The sequence below is a fragment of the Electrophorus electricus genome, chromosome 16 (genome assembly GCF_041902795.1).
Source record: "Electrophorus electricus isolate QZ-2024a chromosome 16, ASM4190279v1, whole genome shotgun sequence".
Classification (NCBI taxonomy): Eukaryota; Metazoa; Chordata; class Actinopteri; order Gymnotiformes; family Gymnotidae; genus Electrophorus; species Electrophorus electricus.
In genome coordinates, this window is record NC_137512.1 from 5,017,501 (window position 1) to 5,039,927 (window position 22,427).

The 22,427-nt window shown below is 42.5% G+C and overlaps 2 protein-coding genes across 5 annotated transcripts in view; one reads left to right on the forward strand and one right to left on the reverse strand.

The window, feature by feature from the left end:
• The window catches only part of egf (epidermal growth factor), a 43,550-nt gene extending 24,521 nt beyond the window's left edge, over nucleotides 1–19,029 (forward strand). Inside the window, exons 24-25 of one of the 3 annotated variants that reach the window (XM_027014198.3) lie at nucleotides 4,658–4,753; nucleotides 18,501–19,029. In XM_027014198.3, coding sequence (XP_026869999.3) covers nucleotides 4,658–4,753; nucleotides 18,501–18,529 — 125 coding nt within the window. In that variant the 3' untranslated portion in view covers nucleotides 18,530–19,029. The other 2 variants (XM_027014196.3, XM_027014194.3) reach the window with 2 other exon arrangements.
• Nucleotides 2,573–20,306, reverse strand: elovl6 (ELOVL fatty acid elongase 6). Of its 2 annotated transcripts, XM_027014203.3 has the most exons (5): nucleotides 20,100–20,306; nucleotides 19,847–19,946; nucleotides 8,307–8,438; nucleotides 6,042–6,193; nucleotides 2,573–4,093 (listed from the first exon to the last, which is right to left on the reverse strand). In XM_027014203.3, exons 2-5 carry the CDS (start codon nucleotides 19,927–19,929, stop codon nucleotides 3,660–3,662), a joined length of 801 nt encoding a protein of 266 aa, XP_026870004.1. In that variant the 5' UTR covers nucleotides 19,930–19,946; nucleotides 20,100–20,306; the 3' UTR covers nucleotides 2,573–3,659. The 2 variants fall into 2 exon arrangements, with proteins under 2 accessions (XP_026870004.1, XP_035388352.1); XM_035532459.2 differs by lacking the exon at nucleotides 20,100–20,306 and having other exon boundaries at nucleotides 19,847–20,093.
• Between the last annotated feature and the right edge of the window lie 2,121 nt (nucleotides 20,307–22,427).

Sequence of the window (22,427 nt, forward strand, 5' to 3'; positions counted from 1 at the left end):
TTTCCTGGGCACCGCTGCTTGGAGATTCTTCTCCAGCAACATGCAGTATGTTACAGCATCTGATTGGTTTAGAGATGAAACATACACTGGGACCTTCCATTCTCACTCAGAGACCGGGGTCTGGCTAAAGTTCAGTGTGAACATCACCTTTGTTTATATCAGCACAAGGCTGGTTTGGGCTGCTAGTGTGTATGTGTTTACAGGTTCGGGGAAAAAAAAATGATACCATCTTTCATCACATCTTACTGTGGCTTTCACTTGTGAAAACCCATGGTTTAATTCCAGATGATGACCCAGCACTATAGATAAAGTGAAGGTGATATGAATAGATTATTTTCCCTAAATTAGGTCTTCTCCATTTTGCACAGATCTGTGCACATGCATTTTCATTCTTTCATTATATTTTTTAAGTGCATTTTTTAAGTGCAGTGCATTTAGGGGTCACGTTTATCGTGACCTCTTTGAAGCAGGAACCATGCATCTCCAGCAGGGGGCGGTAATCGACAATCAACGCAAGCATTTGTAGACTTCAGACAACAGTTTGCCTTTACTGACGCATTAGGAAATTTCAACACTTTTGTTTAGTGATTCAATAATATTAGTAACCGTTTCTAAAAATAAAATAAAATTGTATAATAGGTGCTAATTCTCCCTCTTTCTCAGTCCACTGGTTGATCTCTGTAATCAGTTAATCAGAATGAATTTTTTAATCAGAACATTAAGTATTAATTTAAGACTAAGACTACATATAAAGAAATATTTATACATCTATAATTAATGTGTATTTAGTCAAGGCCTAAACTTAGTCTGTGTCCATAATAGCCCTTTATTGTTTTATGTTTAACCTTCTTATCTTGCTTATTTTATATGTCACAATACCAAAAGAATAAAACAAACAAAAACACACACCCCCCCCAACCAAACAGATGTGAGTGAGCATATTTTCAGACTAGCATTGCCTAATATGCTGATCTGGGGTTGTTATGGTGCTGTGAATTAATGTGTGTCTGACAAGCTTGTCACCACAACCTCTAAGACTGCTCACCTTACACACTCACCTCCCCTGACAGGGCCCATGTGAATGGGGTTTGGTGCTAGAATTATTAATATTCTTTGTGAACTGATGTGTACGTGCCTGTGTTTGCTCACACTGAATAAATCTGTATTGCTTAACTCACATTTGTTATATTAAACTCAAAAAGATGAACTATGAATCAGAGGGATTATGGCTAAAATAGTCACAAGCAGAGACAGTTATTGCATAACTACCCATTGCCAACGTGTTCAGGGAAATTAAAAGTACTGCAATCATCTCAGCATACTGGTACTAAACATACTGAGCATAGTTAAAACAGAAGATGAATGAATCCTGAGTACTTAATTCATGTTATGTCTAATAAAGGACCTTGGAAACAAGATAAGGGCAATACAATGCCAAGGAAGTGCGACTGTGAAATAAATTTGTATTTCTACAAACACAGAGAAGCAACCTTTTAATGTGTTCTGGGTTTGATTTTTACTGATTGTGCTGGAGATGCTCTGTGACGTGACACGTGGTTTTTAGTGTTTTAGCACGCAGCTAAAATACTACGTAGGCGGCATCTTTCTGCCCAGACCCAACAAAATCCAAAGGGTTGCGCAAACAATTGGATTCCCGCATGTACTGACTGAATTACTGTGGTTCTGTAGTGGTGTTTCTAGTCCAGTCAGGAGTGAGGAGACTTCCCCTATGAGTGGGTTGGAACACTACTGACGTTAGTTTATGGACCTATCAAAGGCATGGTGCTAGGTCGTTGCCATGGTGATGCTGCGTCAAGGCTTAGTTTAAGTGTTTGTTAGTAGTCAGACAAGATGGGTTTCAGTTCACAGTATTGCAGTACCTCTGAAAAGAGTTTATGAGGCATGAAATTAAAGTGAATGGAATGTTGGGTTTCACTTTGTTAAAGGAGTGGGCAGTTCGATATTTTTTTCTGTACCGATGTTTAGTTAATGACACTTTCATTTACCATTGAAAAACGTTTTCTTTTGCATATTTTATTCGACCATTCCTGGTCATCTTTTGTGAGTGACAGTGAGAAACCCTTTGATCAGTCCTTTCAGGCGTTTTACCAGGCAGGTGTGGCATGAGCTCTGTATTATTTAGTCTTGCGAGCGAGCTGTGAGGGTTATCTGTATGAGTGAGCCGTAACAGTGAACTGAGCGTACTGGGAGAATGAGCTGTAAGCGATATGTGTAACGGTGAGACGAAAAAAAGAGCCATCAGAGTGTAGTGTGAGAATGACCCATAATAGTGATTTGTAAGAGTGAGCTGTATGACTGTAACGGGAACAGGATCTGTAAGAGTGAGCCGTTAAGTGGATTGATCTGTAGGACTTCTGTTAGAGTGAGATGTTAAGAGTGAACTATGAAAGTGTAGTGGGAGAGTGAGCTGTTAAGTGCGAATCGTAAGAGTGTGGTGAAAGAGTAATTCTCTGAGATCTGTAAGTGTCGTTTAAGGTGGGCAATACTGTGAACATGGAAATTTTCCCGAGAGAGAGAGAGAGAGAGAGAACAGAAGCAGACGCACGCACTGTTCTTTAGCGCAGTTGGTTCTTTGTTAAGATCATCTACAGATGCTTTACATACAGTGCAAATGCACAACAGCACAATGGACACCATTCATTGACAGGTTGTGCACAGTGAATGTAGACACATTGCATGTTCTAATATACTCCAAGGTCCTTCATACGGGGCTGGTTTGGTCACAGCCTCTTCAGCACTATTCTTTGGAATAAATGATAACGGACAATGACCTCTAGCCACAGGAAGTAGGCCATGCCCACTAGAGGGCATTACTGATGTTAACGCCTCGGCTCATGAAGATCGAGTGATTACGATTGGACGGTTGGCCAATCGCTCAGGCCCAAGTGGCCTGTCAATGTCTCTTTCATTTGTTTTGATTATGTGCAGTAACACTGAAATTTCTAGCTACGTTAACTTACTAGCTTGTCTTTTGTGACTAATTTCTTAAATGACGTGCACATTAAATGGAAAACTCCGAGACCTGAGACAATTCTGTGGTCCGATGCTGCACATGAAAACATACTGTGACATTTTCTACGTAACGTTAACCGGATGCCCGTCAACGTGGCTTTCATACAAAACTACCTTTCGAACTAGCAACTAATCAATAAAAAAAATTAAAACGGAACAATAACATTAATCGACTTCAAAGACAAACATTGTAGACGTAACCACAACTGTAGATTCAGTTTTGCGCCATATCATGTTTCCTTCTACCTAGAGTATCCCTTTCATTCAATTCACACTCCCTTAGTCTTATTTATTAAATTCTTCTCCCTCTTTAAACTATTGTTTTTAAAATACAGAGAATAACATTGGGCACAAACATTACATAAAGACACTTTTTTCAGTTACCATAGTAATAATTCATCAGTGCAGATCAGTAGAGCCCCTCCTACTGGAAAGGGAGGTTTCCCTCTATGCGTTAGTAGTACAGTATGCACAAGCTTAGATAGCAACCCTTCCAACCTTTCTTTCCCCTCCAAGCCTGCAAGCCCTCCCAACCAAGACTCATCCAGCCATCCCAAATCCTCACCAATGAGTCCTGCTTCATGTCCCAATCTCGTGCTCACGTCAATCTATCGTTTGGTACGTTTTTACTGGCTCTTCTTGCAATGCTGGGATCTGGTCTTGTGGATGTAGGCCTCGAAGAAGAACTGGCAGAAGAGAATGAAGTAGCTGAGGTACATTAGCGAAGACCACACGATGTTCTGCATGTGGGAGGGGCATTCCTGGCCCTGTTGCATCCACGAGTACACCAGGTAGTTGACCACGCAGCCCATCACCATCTGCGTGATCTGCGTGATCGTGATGAACATGGCGAAGTTACGGGACAGCCTGAAGCCCGCGGCCTTGAGCGCATAGTAGGAGTACATGACGGCGTGCACCAGGTAGTTCATGGTCATGAACCAGCCTCCGCCTGCCACCATGTCCTTGTAGGAGTACCAGGAGTAGAGCAGCACAGTGATGTGGTGGTACCAGTGCAGAAAGATCAGCTTCTGCTTGCGGAGGACGATGAACAAAGTGTCTCCTGAAAGGAGGAAGAGGGAGGGAGAGAAAGAAAGAGGAAAAAGAGGGAGCACAAAAAGATAGGAAAGAAATGAAAAATGATTGATGTACGGTTATGCGGAGAGTGTGAGACCCTAGAAAATGTAACGCGCACATGGAGCTTTGGACAGATACTTTGAAATGCTGTTGTGGAATGCAGTCTTAGCAAGGAGTTATTTATTTACCCTGTAAATGTCACGTATTAAAATCTTATCTTTACTCAGATCAGCAGTTCTCCCAGTTTTCTGACGCCATAATCGTGGCAAGTGCGCATTTCACTTCACATGCGTCACACACATTTGAATGTACTTCTCTGCCAAAGTTTATCACTGGGTAAACAGTAGTGTGGTAGGATGACTGTTTGCCTAACATACAATAGGTCAAAGGGTGTGAACAGAAACTTTGTGGCCAGGGGGTGTTGCACTTTAAACAGTGTCACTCGACAATGTCCTGGAAGGTGCGCTGTGGTATTAGTATGAGATTATAATGTACTGTCTTTGTTCGTTGCTGTCTGATGAACCTCTGTTCGTGTGGGGGATGGGAGCAGGACCTCAGTACAGATGCTTAACCACCTGCAGGCCAAGAGAGGAAGTTCACCATTACCGAGACTTGGTGAATCCCACGAGACTCTTCAGTGGATCGGGTAAGTGAAAGCCATCTTCACACGACTGACAGACAGAGACGGGGAAATGGAGAGATGTATAGAGAGCGGGCTTCAGAACTGTGGAATTAACGACCCTTTTCTCTGGCAGAGCACAGCATGCCCTCAGTGCTGAGCTCGGCATCCTGAATATAGCCCAGCAAAGCCATCGCTTTAAGTTTTATGGGTCAGCTTTATGGCTTTACATTTAATTTTCCTTTACAAAGGCTTTTTAAAGACATCTTTATGCAAGTACAACAGACAACAATGAGACCTGAATAATAAATATGCTCATAAATATTTAACTGCCAAATATTTATTAGAAGCAAAAAAGAAAATACTACCATGTAGAGTTATTTATCTAAGACCTTAATCTAAGGTGTGTTAAGGAGGGTTTCCCATGCGCATCTGTCACATCATTTGCATGTTGGCCCGACAATATATGTGCGTGTGCGCATTTTTCTATTATTTATTTATTTGCTCCATTTCTGAGTGTGAGGGTGTGGATCAGGGCCCATCATACACCCTAAAAGGGACGGAAAGAGACCCAGAGCTAGTGATGTGTACGGCTACTCCTCTGGGGACAAAAAACCCATCCAGGCAATAAATACAGCCCCAATCTCACTGGCCACCAGCAGCGTCTCCATACCAACAATGAACGTGGCTGGGCTCTGTCTGCTGCTTTCCCCCACATGGACGGAGCACTCGCAGTAGGTCTGGAGCATGCTGGGAGTGAATCCCTGCACTGGGTCTACGAGAAGCCTCAAGATATACTGTGTGCTGGTGTTTGGTTTAGAGTGAGAAGCTGGAAATCCTGCTTGTTTAAGGACAGGTTCGGCAACCCTGTAAGATTTCCCTGGGAGAATGTCAACAAACTGCATAACACTAATAGAGATTTTAGGTTTAGACCGGCAGATCCAGTTTTACTAACATATTTTGAGGCTTAAGGAAGCATCTAGGACCCCTTTTAGGAAATTAGGTCTCAAGTCAAATATTCTGTCTCCCCACCCCCCACCATTTATAGCCATGATTTAAATTCAACGACCTTGGTTTATGGTGTTGTGCAGTTCTGAGGAGAAATGTTATTCCCCCACTCTTCCCAAGCCCCTCTGTTGGTCGTGAGAGAGGGCACTACCTGACCGACAAGCCCAGTTTAAGGGAATCATGCCACCAAAAACATCTAGGCTAACATTTACATGTCGCTAGCAATTTTTAAAAACAGAATGCAGTACCTTGGCCTGAAATCAATATTTTTAAAAAGGATAGAGACGGGGATTGCGGTGAGGCTCACCGAGCTCCGGCGCTTTGCTCAGCACAAAGGCGTAAGCCCAGAACTTGCTGACGGGTCCGTTGTAGAAACTCTGATCGCACACGGACTGCTTGAGGCCCTTCGTCATCAGGATGTACATCATGTAGCTCCCGGTCCGGATGGCTCCAAAGATACTGACGCAAAAACAGCAGGAAGGAGAAACAAACAAGCACACCAGGCAAGACCGTAAGCATGCGAGTTAAAGAGCAGTGCGGTGGTTTAAGGCTTTAAATGCTCCCTGTGGTATCCAGAGGGTAGAGCTCTCCATCCCACCAATAGCTGCTGCCTAACCAATCATCCTGCTGTTATCAGAACGGCGGGCCGCTCCACTACACCTTACCACTTTTACGGTGCTGGTGCGCATCCGATCAGGTCACCGTCAAACTTTTTGTGAACCGACCCGGACACGTTAAGTCTCTGGTGCAAGTCGCTTTTGATGAAAGCATTGGCCGAATGAATAAAATTTGAACGCGAACGGGTGACAGGCGGTGACAGGACGGAGTATGTAGTGCTATAAAGTCTCTTTTTCGGAGGTAACAGTGCTCCCGAGGGCAGGAGTTCGGACGTGGGCAGGTGGGGGAGAGATCCAGAGCAGAGTAAAAAGTGGCATCTCCACGTTACGCACAGATGAAAGCCTGGCAAAGCAGCCGATAAGATAAAAGACATCATGCTAGCGCAGTACCTGTGGTGTTCGCTACATAAAAGCTACAGTGCAAATTAATCTTAAATTATTATTTAAATCAACATGAAGAGCTAGGGGAGAAAAAAAAAAAAAAAAAAAAAAAAAAAAAAAGGTTGCATATACCCCAAAAAAAAGTGATCACAAATTGTATTTTAAATCAAAAACAATGCGAGATCACAGGTGGGCTGGTGATGGGTTGGTTTCACAGCGAGGGTGGCAGCTGATGAATTAAGAAAGAAGTTTGGGTGTTGGCCATTGATCTGTGCATCCTTATTGTTTAATACAATCACTTATAAATAGACTCAAACATATAGGTAAAATTATCTATACAGAAAGGGGGTTAGATTCATGAAACTTGATGGTAACTGCACTATGCCATGCAAAAACACGCGGCATGGTATTCAAATGCTGTTCGTAAAATTTCCATAGCGATAATTAGTGCACTGGGGTCAGCTTGTGGCTGAGGTAAAAAACAAAACAAAAACAAACAAAAAAAACCCAGACACCTGTGCCCTAGGTGAAAGCCAGTCAAAACGTACATGCAAATGAAGCCATGCATATTAAAGAGCCCCACTAAAAGTCAGATGACTGACCAAGCCCAGTCGTGAGACCAGTGGTATGCTAAAAATTGCCAGTTGCATAACAAATTTAACACATTTGTAATTTTCACAGAGATGGGAACTGCATGGGCTTGATGCCTTCATTTCTTCTTCTAAATTATAGCCGAGCAGCACAATTTTAAATCTCTCCCCACTCCATCTGTTTATAGTTTCGTCTTCTGTAACACTTAAATGTGCATTTCTTATGGCAAAATTGTTGAGATCCTATTCAAGCAAGTCACCTTCCTCTTTGTGTACTATGGGCTACTTTTGCAGTTGCAAAGTTTGCCATCATGCTCACTCTAATGAGACCAAAAATGTGCCTTTTAAATAAATTGGTCAGTTAGCTAAATAAGTGCATTTTGCGCACACATGCACTTTTGCACAAGTTACCATGGCACTGTTTGCTGTTAACATCACCTTGAACCTGGAGTAGGTTTTATGAATTTGGCCCAAAGAGTACAATAGTTTTTAAAAAAACCACATTGTTTTTAGTACATACATACAGAGATAGGATTCATCTACTTGTAAATAAACAGACAGCTAGACTTACCGGACCACCCAGTCCAAACAGATACTCTTTCAAATATAAAAAATACCAAATATCACAATTTTGTTATTTTTCTTAATATCTCTAATATGTATTAAAGATTACAAAAAATGTATTTGATTCAGGTTAGAATCAAACTGAAACAAAAATGTTCCTATCAAAACAATAGCAAAAGAATATCAGTGGTTTTCAAATCTGAACCTCGAATCCAAATCTGGTCCTTGATTTTTTTTAGTCCCTAGTAGTTGATTAAATGATTCATGTAACTAGTCGGTCACTTTATCTAAGAGTCAGGTTGGATGACTCTTAGGGAAGATGGAAAACCTGTAGAACCTGGAACCTGGACTGGTTTAACACCTCTGCCCTACGTGAATGCCTGGTAACAGTCTCCAGCAGGGAATGGCCGGGATGCACACCTGAAGACGGCGAGCGTTAGCGACCACAGCACCAGTGGCTTTCTTAGCTCAAACTTCTCCCTCTGCTTCATGACATGGCGCCCGCCGAGTATGCAGGCTGCGTAGAGTGCAGAGAACAGAAAGGACTTCTTCCTACACACGGGGAGAAGGAACAAAGACAACAATAAAAATTCAAAAGGAGAATTGAGGACAGTAATAAAACAATATCCGAGTCGTCGTGCTGCATTTGTGTTTCAGGGCAGCTTCTGGGTCAGATGGAAACGTTTATTTTCTGTCAACATGGCAGCTCCACTGCCTTTGAATTCCACCCAGAGAAGTCACGGTTGACCATAACTTTTCACACCATAGTGCACACGTCTTGAATTCAGACACCAGCCTGAATGCCTGTGATTTTATATAATGACCAATGAATAAATAAACAACAAATAAATAATAATTTTTTTTTTTTTTTTAATTTACACCATTTTCACCCACTTTGTGAGAAGTAGATTTGGTTAACGAGGAAGTGGTATATGCTGAAACGCAGCAGTTTAGGCTGATTGATGGGGCTAATCAGAACGACAGAATAATTGGTAACATCTTGGCACCGGCAGGTTCTCACTCGCTGCCAGAACTTCAGCGGGTAAGTGTACTGACTGGCCTGTAGCCAGCAGGAATTATGGGACTGAAGACGGCCACCTCTCCCTGCCAACATCCTCTTCTCAGGATGACTCGCCATTTGTGGTCTTTCCAGGAACCGGTGTGTTAGGAGCAGAAGTCTCTTGGACACTTTCCTGAGTCCACAGCAGAGAGACAAAGAGTGAGGGGAGGTAGAAAGAGAGACACACACACAGTGGCTCATGATGAAGGACTTAAGTAATTAATACTGGTGTACGGTACCTGGTCTCTGTTCTACATGCTCTGTTCTGGACGCTCCCATAGCCGTTTATGTCTCTGCAATGCAGGCTTGACATGGAGGTCAAAAGAGGCCAGACTCTGGCGCCCATCTCTGCCTGCTTGGATCAGCTGTGAGAACACTGACCTCAGTCTGTGGAGAACAGTAAGGCCATTCTGCACGAGTGGCTTCCTCCGTCTGTGATATGTCACTGCATTGTGTTGCGTTACAAGACGGGAGTGGCGGCACCAACGCCTTTCAGAAAACTTGCTAATTTTGCGGTGCTGTACTTTCTGATAGCATTATACCTGCTAACGTTACTGTTACACACATGCCTGATGGCCTTCAGCCTTCATATTGCTCATCTTGCCACAGTCTGCTAGGCACCAAAATATCTGAGGCTCGTCCCTGACTGAAACAGGAATAAAAGGGAATAAATAAAAAAAAAGGCACATTCCAAAGGCTACAGAAGACCAAGTAGAAATCTAAATGGCAACAAGCAAACAAGTTTCCTTTTTCAATAGTGGCACTAGCATCGGTACTCGGGAGAAATCCGCGTCCTTGGACGTGATGCACAAATGCAGCCTTGCGCGCAACACAAAAGGCATTGAGAGGGTTCTCTGGCCAGGAGCTGCCCACAAGGGCAGGGCTTCTTTATGATGGAAGCCAAATGATGGTTAAAAGAGGCAGGGGTGGGTCTTCCACTTTCAGTATAATCGGCACAAAAGCCTAAATACAGGCTCATAAAGCATGAAGCTCGCGCTAACCAAAATGCACAGAACTATAAACGTCACCCCTGTAAAAATACAGTAAATATCTGAGCAATCGGGCAGTTCTGATTGACACTTGTGCTGTATGATTGAGTAGATACATTTAGCCTAAGCAGAGTGGTGAAGCAGCAAGTTCAGTTTTATTTTGTTTTTAACGGGCGAATGTAGAAATGAAAAAATGACCAGACACTGTGCACAATCCATTTATTAAATGCAAAACAATAAATTATTTTATAAAATATTGCTTTCTGGAGGCTTCTCTGCATTGTTGGCCATGGGTTCACAGTACCCACAGTAATCACTGAAGCTCTGCCACACACACACACACACGCACGCACGCACGCACGCACTAGCTAATCTTGCTTCTTCGCCTTCAGGCCAGGTATCCGGAAGCACACTCATCAGTAAAACATTTTCCCCTCCAACCCAGGAAGAGCTGAAGCCCAAAAGCATAACAGGGAGTCAAGATTCCTAACAGGATGCACGTAGAAACATGGTAGAAGCCAATACACGGTGGAGGTGTGAGGTGAGCATGTAGCTCAAAAGATGTTGGGTCCCCGCACCCTCCGTCAGAAGGAAAAGTAGGTCTGTTGATTGCAAGGTCATTGAGTTTTTGGTCCTCCGCTTGCTTCATTTTTTTTTTTTGTTTATTCGTTCATTTTCAAAGCAGCATGCAGCAGGCCTGTAGCAGACGGTGATTAATGGCAGTGCCACCTGTGTCAGGGAGTGTCTGGCGAGGACCTTCTGCACAAGACGGTGGATTCCAGCAACTTATGAGCGCAAACAAATGACGGAAGGAAAAAAACCTGCGGCCTAATTGCAGTTTGAGACCAGCGATGTTAGCAGAATCTGCTCGGGCAGATCTAAACAGCTGGTGGATTTCACTGAACACAGCACACCGGGGTGGCAGGAGAAAGGGCCGGAACTGTGGAAGAGCTGGAATCAGCAGAGCCTCTGCTTCAGCACACAAACAGTCCTTGGGATTCTCAATAACGCATTACACAGCATAACACCATAGAACATTATGTAAACCGACCTTGAAATCTGAAAGTTTGTTGAGCGGGTTATCACAGTAGCTGTTGTTCCGGGAGACGGCGCGTGCGCACCGCCCGAGGAGTTGAAGCGATGCCGCGTGACGGTAAAACAGCTGCAGTCAGCGCGGCCTGCTCCACCACATCATCTCACACGTTAGCCTCTGGACTCGGATGCCAGAATTAAAAGGACCCCTTCAGAGGTCAAAGTGACCGGCTGGCTGTATTCCACATGCTTACTTTTCAACGGGAAAGGATAAAGGAAAGTCAAGACACATACAAGGACTTTAAATAAAATGCTAAAAATTACACTGGAAAAGTAACGCTTTATAAAAATAAGCCAATGTGTCTGGTACGCCTCATATATAGTGGCAGTATAAAAATACTAAAAACATTTAAAATCTCTGAATGTGGAAAACAAAACCACTGGCCCTACTGTACAAAGCCATTGGCCATTTCACTACTAACATGTGAGTGACTAAGATATGGAGTTGACCTGTAACCCTGACGTTCTGTGATCCAGTCCAGTGCCTTCACTTAGCAAAGCACCTTCTCCAGACGACCTTTACAGGTCATCTTCTCCTGGCTGACCAGAAACTCAGCATCTAGACAAAAATGTTCTCATGCTCCCCATGTGACAACTCATTAAGAAAACCGTGTGCTGGGGACAGTACATAAATATGCACAGATTAGAGAGTGACCTCTAGTTACCCCATCTGAGACCAGTTCTCTCTGACCAACGCCACAGAAAGGTATAAACCAAATCACCCCAACAGAAGATCATTTATTTCCAAAAGGATCCAATAGTGGTAACCTAATAATTGGGAAATCTCCATAGGTCTGTATTTGAATATGCCTTTTGCCTGACCGGATTACTTTACAAAGAAGGTCAGCTTCTCAAGATTAAATCTGTGTTGTACAAATCTTTCAGCAACACCTTTTGCTTTTTAGGTCCATTACTTGGCATAAGAGCCTTTGGAAACACGTTGGATTTATACATTTAAAAAAATATAAATAAAAAAAAAACAAAACAAAACTGTCGGTATCATTGCTACAAATATGTATGACGAATTCTGTCTCGGCAAACGGATTTGTTGTTTACAAACCTAGTAGAAGCACAGCTGTGCAACACCCTTCTTCCTACTTAAACGAAAACAAAAATTTAAAAACAACACTTGTGAATACAAACCAGAAGGACTAATTTTGTAGATTTTGCAAATTATGTGGTCTCTGAGTGGAGAGGCAGCATGTTCCAACAAGCAGCCCGTCACAAAGTCAATACGCTTAAGCTTTGGGCAGTGAGATTACAATGATTTTTTTTTTCTGGGTTGTACATATGTGGGATATAATTTTCTGGAAAAAAATTTACCTGTTCACATCACATATCGCAGTGCACAATACCTTTGATCTTCTGCTGTAGCCTGTCGATCCTCATGTCTAAACTAATAATCATTGTTATTATTGTTGTCTTTTATATATGCTGAATTACACACCCACACACACACACACACACACACACACACACACCTTACAGTCTCCTAAGCATTAGTCATTGTGGGCTGTATAGGACAGTTGACTAGATTGGCATCTTTAACCTTGAAGCTGGCAAAAATACCAAAAGATATCTCTGATAACTAATAAGCAAACATGGGGCATGACAAATTTTGCAGTCAGTCTGCCCGATCTCGGAGTCAGAACGGCTTTAATCATGTAGTGATGTTCAAATACTCAAGGTTTATACTACTTGTTTGCTTTGCAATAAACAAGCTGTACCCTTTCTTCTAACAAAGATGTCTTCTGCTCCTCTAATACCTGATAACTGGTACAGACCTATAGTGGGCGTAGCTGAATGTCCTGTGGCATTCCACTCGTCACAGTGGTAGCCTGAGGAAGGCAGGCCCAGAAAAACAGCCTTCAGAAATGTTGTGCAACTGCGTTCCAGTGAATAGAATGCAAGTCTCAAGCACTTGCCCTCTTCCATGAGGCAGACCAGCCTGTATGACAGCAGTGCAGTGCAGAGAGGGCCACGGAATTAATAGTTTGCATTCTAACCCATTGCAATGCTGGCTGCCTTACAGTGCGTTTCACCCACCAAAGGCAAGTGTTTGTCATCAAGCTTGATCCCAAATGCGACACGTCGCGTATACTGGAGGGCTTTGAGTGTCGTCAGACAGGCACTGCGGGACCTTAATGCTAACCACCAACCCAACTCTGACATCCCAGTGGTGCCAGGCACAAGTCCTGCCTCGTCTGCGTACGGCATACGGCTAGCCATGCGTGCCACAAACACCGGCTGCTTTATTTGCTCAAATAATTGGTGGATACCATTTGTCACCATATGCTATAATCTTCAGAGAGACAGAATCAAGATGTCTGGTAGCCTTGGCTACTATGGAGCTTTTCCCAGAAAATTAACACTTGTAGAATGAGTCGCTTCTGACAGCTATGACTAGCCATTAATATTCCACTGTAACGGCAAGCAGACACGTAAATGTTAGAAGTACCGTCATAAATACATTATCCCAGATACAGACTGAAGCAATTGCTGATGAGGGCTAATGTTTGTTTGTCACATAAAGTGTGTAAGGACCAGGTCTGTTTCGGAGAAAGCCTCGAGCATCTGCCATAGAAGCTGTTTCCCCCCCCCCCCCCGAGGTGCTTAGACTGGATCAGTCAATAAATGACCAGGATTGGGGGGTGGGGGGTGCAGTTGGAAGCCAGTAATATAGGACGAGTCTCCCTTTTGCTCATGAGGTCGTGATCAAATTTATATATTTAGTCTTGCAATACTGTATAAATTTGTTTAGGTGACTGATGAGACCTCTACACAATACAGATCAAATTGGTGAAGTTGAAGATAATAAGTGACTACAAGTGCAGGCTGCAACAAGCCCACGCCCACCCGATTCACCTCCGTCATCTGGTCCCACCACCAACGCATGCCCCACAGGAACACTGCCGGTGAAGCTACTGCATTCCAAATATCTCTGCGAATCACAGGTCAGAGATATCGCTGGTGAAGGATGAGCTTAAAAGATCTCTTGAAAGCATACAGAATAAGCTCGCCACACTTGAGCAGTCTTATCGGAGCTGGATCATGGAGCTCTGGACTATAGCACTTACATTAGGGCAGCACAGACAAGGCTTGTTTATTTGTACAACACTTTTCATGCACACACAGCGAGTCAAAGTGCTTCACATTCAGATACATGTTTAATAACATGTTGGAACATCCAGAGATCCGTCACCTTGTAACTAAAATTGTTACAAATACGATTTATTAAAATAAAGTTACTTTATTAAGGTATATTATATAAAATATAATTAATAGAACCTGAAAATAGAAAATCAAATGAAACATAAAATTGAGAATCCCAATTTTTTTTTTAAAAAGCTTAAAAAGGTAAACGTGCAGTACCACAGGATCTAAGGGGATGATCTTTAACTTGAGCCGAAAGCCTGGCCAAATGATTTTAAAAGCATCTAGTGTTGCGGCTCTTCTAAGATTCTCCGATAACTGCTTCCATATAAACAGCATAATAGCTGAACACTGCCTCTCCACACTTAGGTAGGACCAGTTCCTAATGATCTTAGAGTTCTGCCCGGCTCATAACGCTGTAGCATATCAGACAGATACCCTTATCCTACATCGTTTGACAATTTACAGACCAGTAATACCTTAAAGAGAACTCTTTAGTATACTGGTAGGCAGTGTGAGGACTTAAGAATGGGGGCGGTGTGTTCTTTTCATACTTGGATAACAGATGCGAAAATTTGGAAAGCAGAATGTGGAGAGAAAACATTCACCTTCTGGAAAACAACATTCATCTTTTGGGAATACCGGAGGGAGTGGGGGGCTCACGGCCAATGGAGTTTACGGCCCAGCTGCTTCAGGGGCAGCTCGGCATGGGGGAGAAGCCATCTGGACTGGGCCTGGCACACCCTGCAGTGACCATCCCAAGATGGAAAACCTCAGCGACCATTCGTTAGCATGTGTTCCACGTCAGCAATATACTGAGGAGATACAGGGAGGCATCTCTTCTCCGCTATGAGGGTAGGAGCATCTTTGCCATGCAGACTACACCATGGAGAAGCAGGCTAACTTTGAGAGATGTGAAGCATCATCCATGTGCATGCCCGGGTGTGACTTTCAGGCTTGTGCGTCACGTGGTTCTGACAAGGCCTCGATCAGGTGGACCCAGCTCTTGTGGCTGACTATCAAAAGAAGCATGAAAACATCTGATGTACTGCATGGTGTGCAATAAATGGTTGATTAGCCGGCCTTGTTAGCAGATCTAGCTAGCAAAGCTGACTTTTTTTATGCTCACGGACACATGAAAGAAAATGCATCATTCTTTATCCCTATAATTCACGCTGGTGAGCACAAAGTTGACTTCTCACTATAATAATAGATATTCATACATGATGTATGGATGAAAAATAGAGTACAAATATACATGTGCATGTTATTGCTTGTTATGTGTACCACCAGTAAAATCATTTTATGGGCCTAAGAATGCTATTAATCGATCGTAGTTTCCTTCAGGCTCTACCATGCACAAATGTATGAATATTTGGTTTGCTCATACTCAACGGACTAAAATCTCAGACAGTAAAGAGCAAGACTTGTCATGATTTTCTCTAGGGAAGGGGAGTTTGTTTGTGAAGGGTCTTTGATGCAGACGTGTGGATCAGGTGGTCCACTCCTCATTCAAGAATCAGGCAAGAGTAGTGGTTATTTTCTCTTTATTCCACACCTTCATGCTCATACAACCCAACTGTTGTATCTGACCAGGTCCCTGTAACTGGAAATAGTCTTACAATTGTTGATAAAACGCACAACTGCACAGTAATAGAAATTGTCAGTATTTCTTTGGATCAAATTTACATTTTTTTAAGCACAAATGCAACCTGAAAACATCTCTGCAGCTACTTTCTGGGAAACCCTGAAAGTGTACATCAAAGATGAAATTCTCCCACACCACTCATGAGAACAAACCTATAAATTTTTTTTTTTTTTAAAAAGGCATTGACATTGCAGTGCCAAATTAGACAAAATTTCACCATCTCCAAATATCTAAGAAATATTTAATTTTGAAAGCATAATTTTACATATGACGAACAGACCATCACCAAACTGCTCGTCAAGTCTAGGAAGGCTTTCTATACAGACGTAGATAAAGCCAGTAAATCATTAGTTCATTGATTAGTGTTATCACACCACATTCTGAAATTTCGCATGTCACCTGGGTCATAATTATACCCCAGGGGGATCAATCATGAATTCAAGACATTACTACTCTTTATACACCTTTGAAAATGAAGTGGGTGTATTATAGTTGGACAACTTCTTCCACTCCCTTTAGTCAGGCGTGATTTGGTTTAAAAAAAAAAAAAAAAAAAAAAAAAAAGTAATCATTGTTGAAGTATCAGTCTGGGAGAAACCCAGGGCCTGACAACTTCACCAGTTTTATAAACACTTTTTCCCCCAAAACAACCCCTATTCTAAGTGAAATATAAACTGAAGCATTTGTATATGGTATTCTCCCACAGCCTTGCACTTAGACAACTGTTATTCTTAAAAAAAAAACCCCACACACACAGACACTAACTGTGCATTGTATCGTCCAACTAACCTGCCAAATGTCAGCTATAAAATTCTAGCCAAACGTCAGGCAACATGTCTCTAAATAGTCTTCACATAAATTGCTCCTGACCAAACAGGATATATTTAAAAGTAGACACTCAATCATCAACCTTCACTGAATGTCATAACTCCATCGTCACCAGTGCATCTGAGCCCAACCTCTGGATGCGAAAAAAGCGTTTGACCAGTGGAAATATTTTTACACTCCATATTCAGCTTTGACTCCAACTTCATTACTTGGATAAGACTTCTGTACTGACCCCCTCAAGCCTCTGTCAGAACCAGTAACGCTCAGTCCGGATATTTCCCTCCACAGTGGTCCACATGTCAGGATTGTTCTCATTTGTCCCCGCCATAAAAGTCCCCGCAAAAGCCGTTTGTTCCAACCCCTCACCAAAGGCCTAGTCAGACATGCACATAATATTGTCTGTCTAATGCAGATGACTGGCTGTTCTAGCTGGCTGTCTGTTCCTGCTACCCTTGCCTGTTTTACAGCCTTTTTTTACAGTCACTTGTCAGGGTATAAACTGAATCTCAGTAGAAGCAAACTGATGCCATTTCATACAGTTTCCATTTACATAACTTACCATTTAAAATCGCTGTAGGCGTTTATTTATCTTGGTGTTGCAGACCATGAACAAATCTGAAAGGCTCCTTTGACCCACTCACTATTCCTACAGACCTGAAGAAATTCCAACATCTGCAGCATTCCTGACACTTCTTGGTGAAACTGACAGGTGCCTTGACAATCCATAGACACATTTTCTCTTTACAGACCAACTCATTAAATAACATGAAATCCTCATAGGAGGACAAATGTGATAAGGAAATACTTCTGATGAGCTTTGTAAGAAGATACTTAAAAGGATGCACATCTCCATTACTGGCACTTGCCATGGTCTCTCGCAATATAACTTCATTCATAGGGCATACTGGACCAAAACAAGATTATTCAGACTTCAAGTTGTGCAAGACATAACCAGTGTCATGTTTTGATGCTGCCCATCTTGTTAAATTTTTGGAAACTTTCCAGCAGAAAGACATTTTCAAGCATTCCAAAGCAACATACAATTACGACTGAAGAGAAATCAATCAGCTGAGGGTTAAGGGTTTTTCCCAGGGGCCCCAACAGGCCCAACCTTCTGATTACTGGTTGAGCACCTTAACCACTGAGCTACCACTGCCCCACTGTTTTTAAACTACATCAAATTGGGAAAATGTAAACACACAAAGGGTATAAAAACTAATTATGGACAATGTAGACCACCTTCTTTATGTTAAATGTCCACATTTCCCTGCAGATCCAAAGTGATGTACATTTACATCCATTTTTTTTTAAATAATTTTTTAAAATCCTTGTTAGATGGAAATGAGGACATGACACACTGATGTCAAAGGCCTGATGTCATCTATAGATTGTTATACTTGTGTTTTACATCCTGTCCTGCTTTAAAACTTCTAAATAACTTACAAATCATATAGATTCTGATTAAGTTGAAAATCTAAAAGTTATTTACACAAATAAATCAAAATTACCAAATTTTTCAAATATAAAAGGAAAGCCATGTATTTACTGTAGTGTAGGCACAGGGTCAAATCAGTCCAGAGTAAAACCAAAAAAGGAAGCCTACATTAGTAGTGTTTTGGAGTTATACTCATTTGTGTTCAAGGGTTGGGTCATAAGGCTCTTAAGAGTTTTTAACCTAATCACATAGTTTAAGGTTTTCTGGGGGATAAAGAAATAAAAATAAATAAAAATCACAAGGACAGTGAAATGAAAATGTGAGCATTGGAATAATCTTTCTGAATTGTGTCGTGTTGTCAGCTTTTTGATCAGGTCTCCTAACAAAGGCTTGTATTGTTTCAACTTAGGTTTACACACACAGCGGTTTCCTGAATGAAACGGTGAAACTATCTGTAAGAAGCCTAAAAGTCACTCAAGTTTGGGGTTTATTCGCCTTTGACACCACTGTAGAGTATTCTCACGATGAGAAAGACAATAGTTTAGCAGAACTAAAATACACGGCCTTTAAAACATCTGCAAAAAGCATCGCTCCACCTCCAACCTCCTATACAACAGTGGGGATTTATCCGCTGGCTCCACAGCAGAGGGCTGCACGGTTCTGCATGTCTCCCCGCGAGGTCGACACGGTCGAAATCCCACGCGATTGGCCAGGGGTCTGTCAGCAGACATCAGATGACGACTCCCATTGGACAACGGGGACGGCATCATTGCCAGCCGTGATCCGTCCCCACGCGCTGGCAAGTATTACAGCATCGCGAGGAGTCGCCGCCTGAGCGAGTGTATCTAACCCTGACCGGTGTGTGTGTGTGTGTGTGTGTGTGTGGCCAAACAGTACTGGAAGCATGGAGCTTTCGGAATAAAGTATTGATCAAGTTATATGATGCGTTTGTATTATGTACCATCACAGTGCAGACGGTGAACCGCGTCTCATCTGTCAAACTGAGCTTCATCAATTCATCAGTCGACAGCGGTCTGGTACCTCCGACCGCAATCAAACCGCTTTTGACAAAAGTAGCCTGCATCGTGTTTGAGTAATCGCCTCTAACAAAGAAGCTGCTTTGGTTTGACCAATTGTCCATTCTGATTTACTTCCTTATTTGAAACGCACGGCGACTGCACGCCCGCATTGCTCGAGCCACAGCGTTCATTTCAGGACGAATGCGCGCCACTTCATGGAATAAAAGTGGCATATTGCAGCACCAAGCCAGCGTGTGAGCGCTTTAAACAGAACCGTAGATTGTGCATCGAACAGCTTCCGATCACAGCGACATACAATCAAACGCTTTGATAGTGATGAGGACACGTGTTCAAGCAGAACATCACCATGACTTGCCCACCTGAAATGCGATTAGATACGTGATGTTTAAAAAATAACACTGTTCGCTCGTAACACCCGTGGGGGCAGTTTGGGTGGAAGTCAAAGGAAGCGGCGGCGACAATGTAACAATATTGACGTTCCCGGCCTTCGTTAGTCTCGAGGGGAAGAGGTAGCGACTCTGATCAAGGATGCGCTGTAGCACGGCAGCCTACGTACACGATCAGCCTGTCTGACAAACTCCACATTTCAGAGGGCTGTGTGATATTCCACAGTCTACCTAATCTAGGATGCATCTTAATTCTCATCTCAGTCATTTAAAGACAGCCACATAATCGCGAGTGTCGTTCACAGTTACACTGATCTGCGGAAACCTACCAGTTTTCTTGCATCCATCGAATGGCTTCGTCCTCGTTGAACTGTCTCTCGAATTCGTATTCTTGCAGAGCCAACACAGACATGATCCCTCGGCAGTTCCCTGTAAATGGTTTCACAACAAGGGGCTTGGTTTTCACGACGAAACGTGGTGTTCTGCTGAAAGGGTTTCCGTCGTCTCTCTAGCTGGCTCAGCTAATGCTCGCGATCTCGCATCGCTCTTACCTCTTCTGCCCACAACTCGTCGAGTACTTACTTCTCCAATGTCAGCCTATATGTCCTCTGCCTCTCGCCGGCACACGCCCTCTGTGCGGTGGAGAAGGTTCAAGGTCCTAACGCCGCAGAGATGTGAGGTTTCCCCTCCCAAACCTGTGCGACCTTTGGCACAGATCTAAGAACGGCTGGGTTTTCTTTAATATAAGCGCCAGCAATTCCTGTACAGACTTGTGGTTTGAGGATATCTCACCTAGACCAAGTGTAGGCTATGATGCACTTATAACGCGAGGTAGACAGTTACATCATTGGATTGGATGCAGTTTAACTCCGTTATCTCTTCTTATCAGTCAGGCTGTCTGCCTGCTAAAACTAAGTTAATCGGACATCTCATTTTACTAATGTCTAACGCCAGTTTGCATGCCCATTCTAATGGCACAGATGACACCGCTAAGGAGTCATGCACAATATTAAGAAGTTAGACAGCTAATTATAACTGATAAGGGTGTCACATTGCTCTAACCCTCTACTGACAGATATAAGGTCATACAAGGGCAAGGTTGAGATTAGCTTTCTCACCTCTGGTGGGAAATGTATGTCTTTTTTATTCTATGCATATATTGACAGTAACCCAGTGATAAAAACCATAAATGTCAGCCCATAGGAGAATACATAATGAATATATATTCTTTAGAAAAGTCTTCCAATTTCTTAAATACCTCCCCTCAGTGCAAACATTGCTCAGCTGTTAGTCATCATGTTGGACTTTCAGTCAGTCTGAGTTATAACAACAATAAAGCATTTCTTTTATACAGTGTTTTAAAATATAGATTCAGGAAACCCAAATATGTTTTCTGTATCTAAAAACCCAGATCAAAAGCAATGAACAAAAAAACAATAAAAGTCTGGGTTCAAAGATTAAAAGCCAAATTTAGGCAAATACGTTTATACCTGGTTTTGTAATCTCAAAGCAGTGTTTGTCAAACCACGTACAGGAGACTATGCACAGTGAACAGTGTTCTACAGGCTCCTGCTCAGCTCTTACTGAACTAAGGCCTCCATAAGTGTGGCATGGGTGAAACAGTTAGGAAAACAGTCCAGTGTGGAGTCCAAGTAGACTCCAGGAGCATTCCAGGGAGACTTCAAGAGTAGTCCAGGGAGACTCCACGGGCATTTCAGGGAGACTCCAGGAGCATGACTGGGCAACTCCATGTTAAAAGACGCTGTAGGGTATGAAGCGTGACTATGAGCACATTTACAGTAAGGTTACTCATGTTTTTGTACTGAAATCTCATTCTAAATATTGTACACTTCTCTAGTCCCTGACCTGGGGTACTGCTGACAGTTACCTGGTAAAAATCAGTTTAGTCATGCATGCTGGCACAGGGAAAAGACAATGAATATGGCCTGTAGGGAATCCTCAGAACTGGGGTTTAGAACCACTGGGGTTTGGTATTTGTATGATGTTAATATTATGGCAATAGGTTCATAATTACCCATCCAACCACATACCTGAGCAAAGACAAAGGATCTTCCCAGACCTCTTTAACTCCACAAGCCCTCCATGTGGATACCTAATAGCTGCAAGCTCATTTCAAGCCTAGAGACTGTAGTGATGGCATTGGTATGAATCCATGTAGACTACAGGTGGACTAATCACATGGAGTCTTCTGGGGATCTAACAGAAAACAGGCAGTTGATAAAGACTTATAGGTAGAAGAGGCTGGGGGTACAAACGGTAATGACAGACAGCTCTGATATTGTTCATTGTCTTTGTCTGGTTTAGCCAGTCAGGGGATGTCACTCAAAAGATGAGAAATCAGACACCTCATTTATGTGGAAGAGTCCATGTAACTTTTTGCACCCTGGCAACACATCTGTTATTATGTATATTGTATTCTAGACACCAAAATGGCTTAACACATGTTTACAGTAGTCGCTTTAAGGTTGTACGGTGGTTTAGGATTTCGTCTGTTTTGACATACCTGATTCCACTCCTCATATATCTGTCAATCCCTTCATGAACGTCCGTAGTCGTATTAGTAGAGGGAAGAGATACTTTTAAAGTAGCCCTGATGGAATATCTATCTAACATCTAATAGTAATCTATCAGAATATAATGATTTTGGAGCACTGCAAGATTTGGAATTCTAACTGCACTATAAGTCATTTTTGTCTTTGCATATTGTGTAAACCTGTAAATCTTACTGCTGCTTCGACTGTGACAACAGAAATATAAGATGTATTAGGGTGTCATGGCCTCTTAAATGCAGATGTGTGCGCATTTAAAGACCATTTAAACCATACATGAGCATGAATTTCACTCCCGGGATGATATACCTATCTGGAATAAAATAAATATCAGTTGTAA

Coding starts and splice junctions, on each gene's coding strand:
- elovl6 (XM_027014203.3), bottom strand. CDS start 19,929: ATGTCTGTGTTGGCTCTGCAAGAATACGAATTCGAGAGACAGTTCAAC. Junction 8,439..19,846: donor CGATGGATGCAAGAAAACTG/GTAGGTTTCCGC, acceptor CCCCGTGTGTAG/GAAGAAGTCCTTTCTGTTCT. Junction 6,194..8,306: donor CTAACGCTCGCCGTCTTCAG/GTGTGCATCCCG, acceptor TTTTTGCGTCAG/TATCTTTGGAGCCATCCGGA.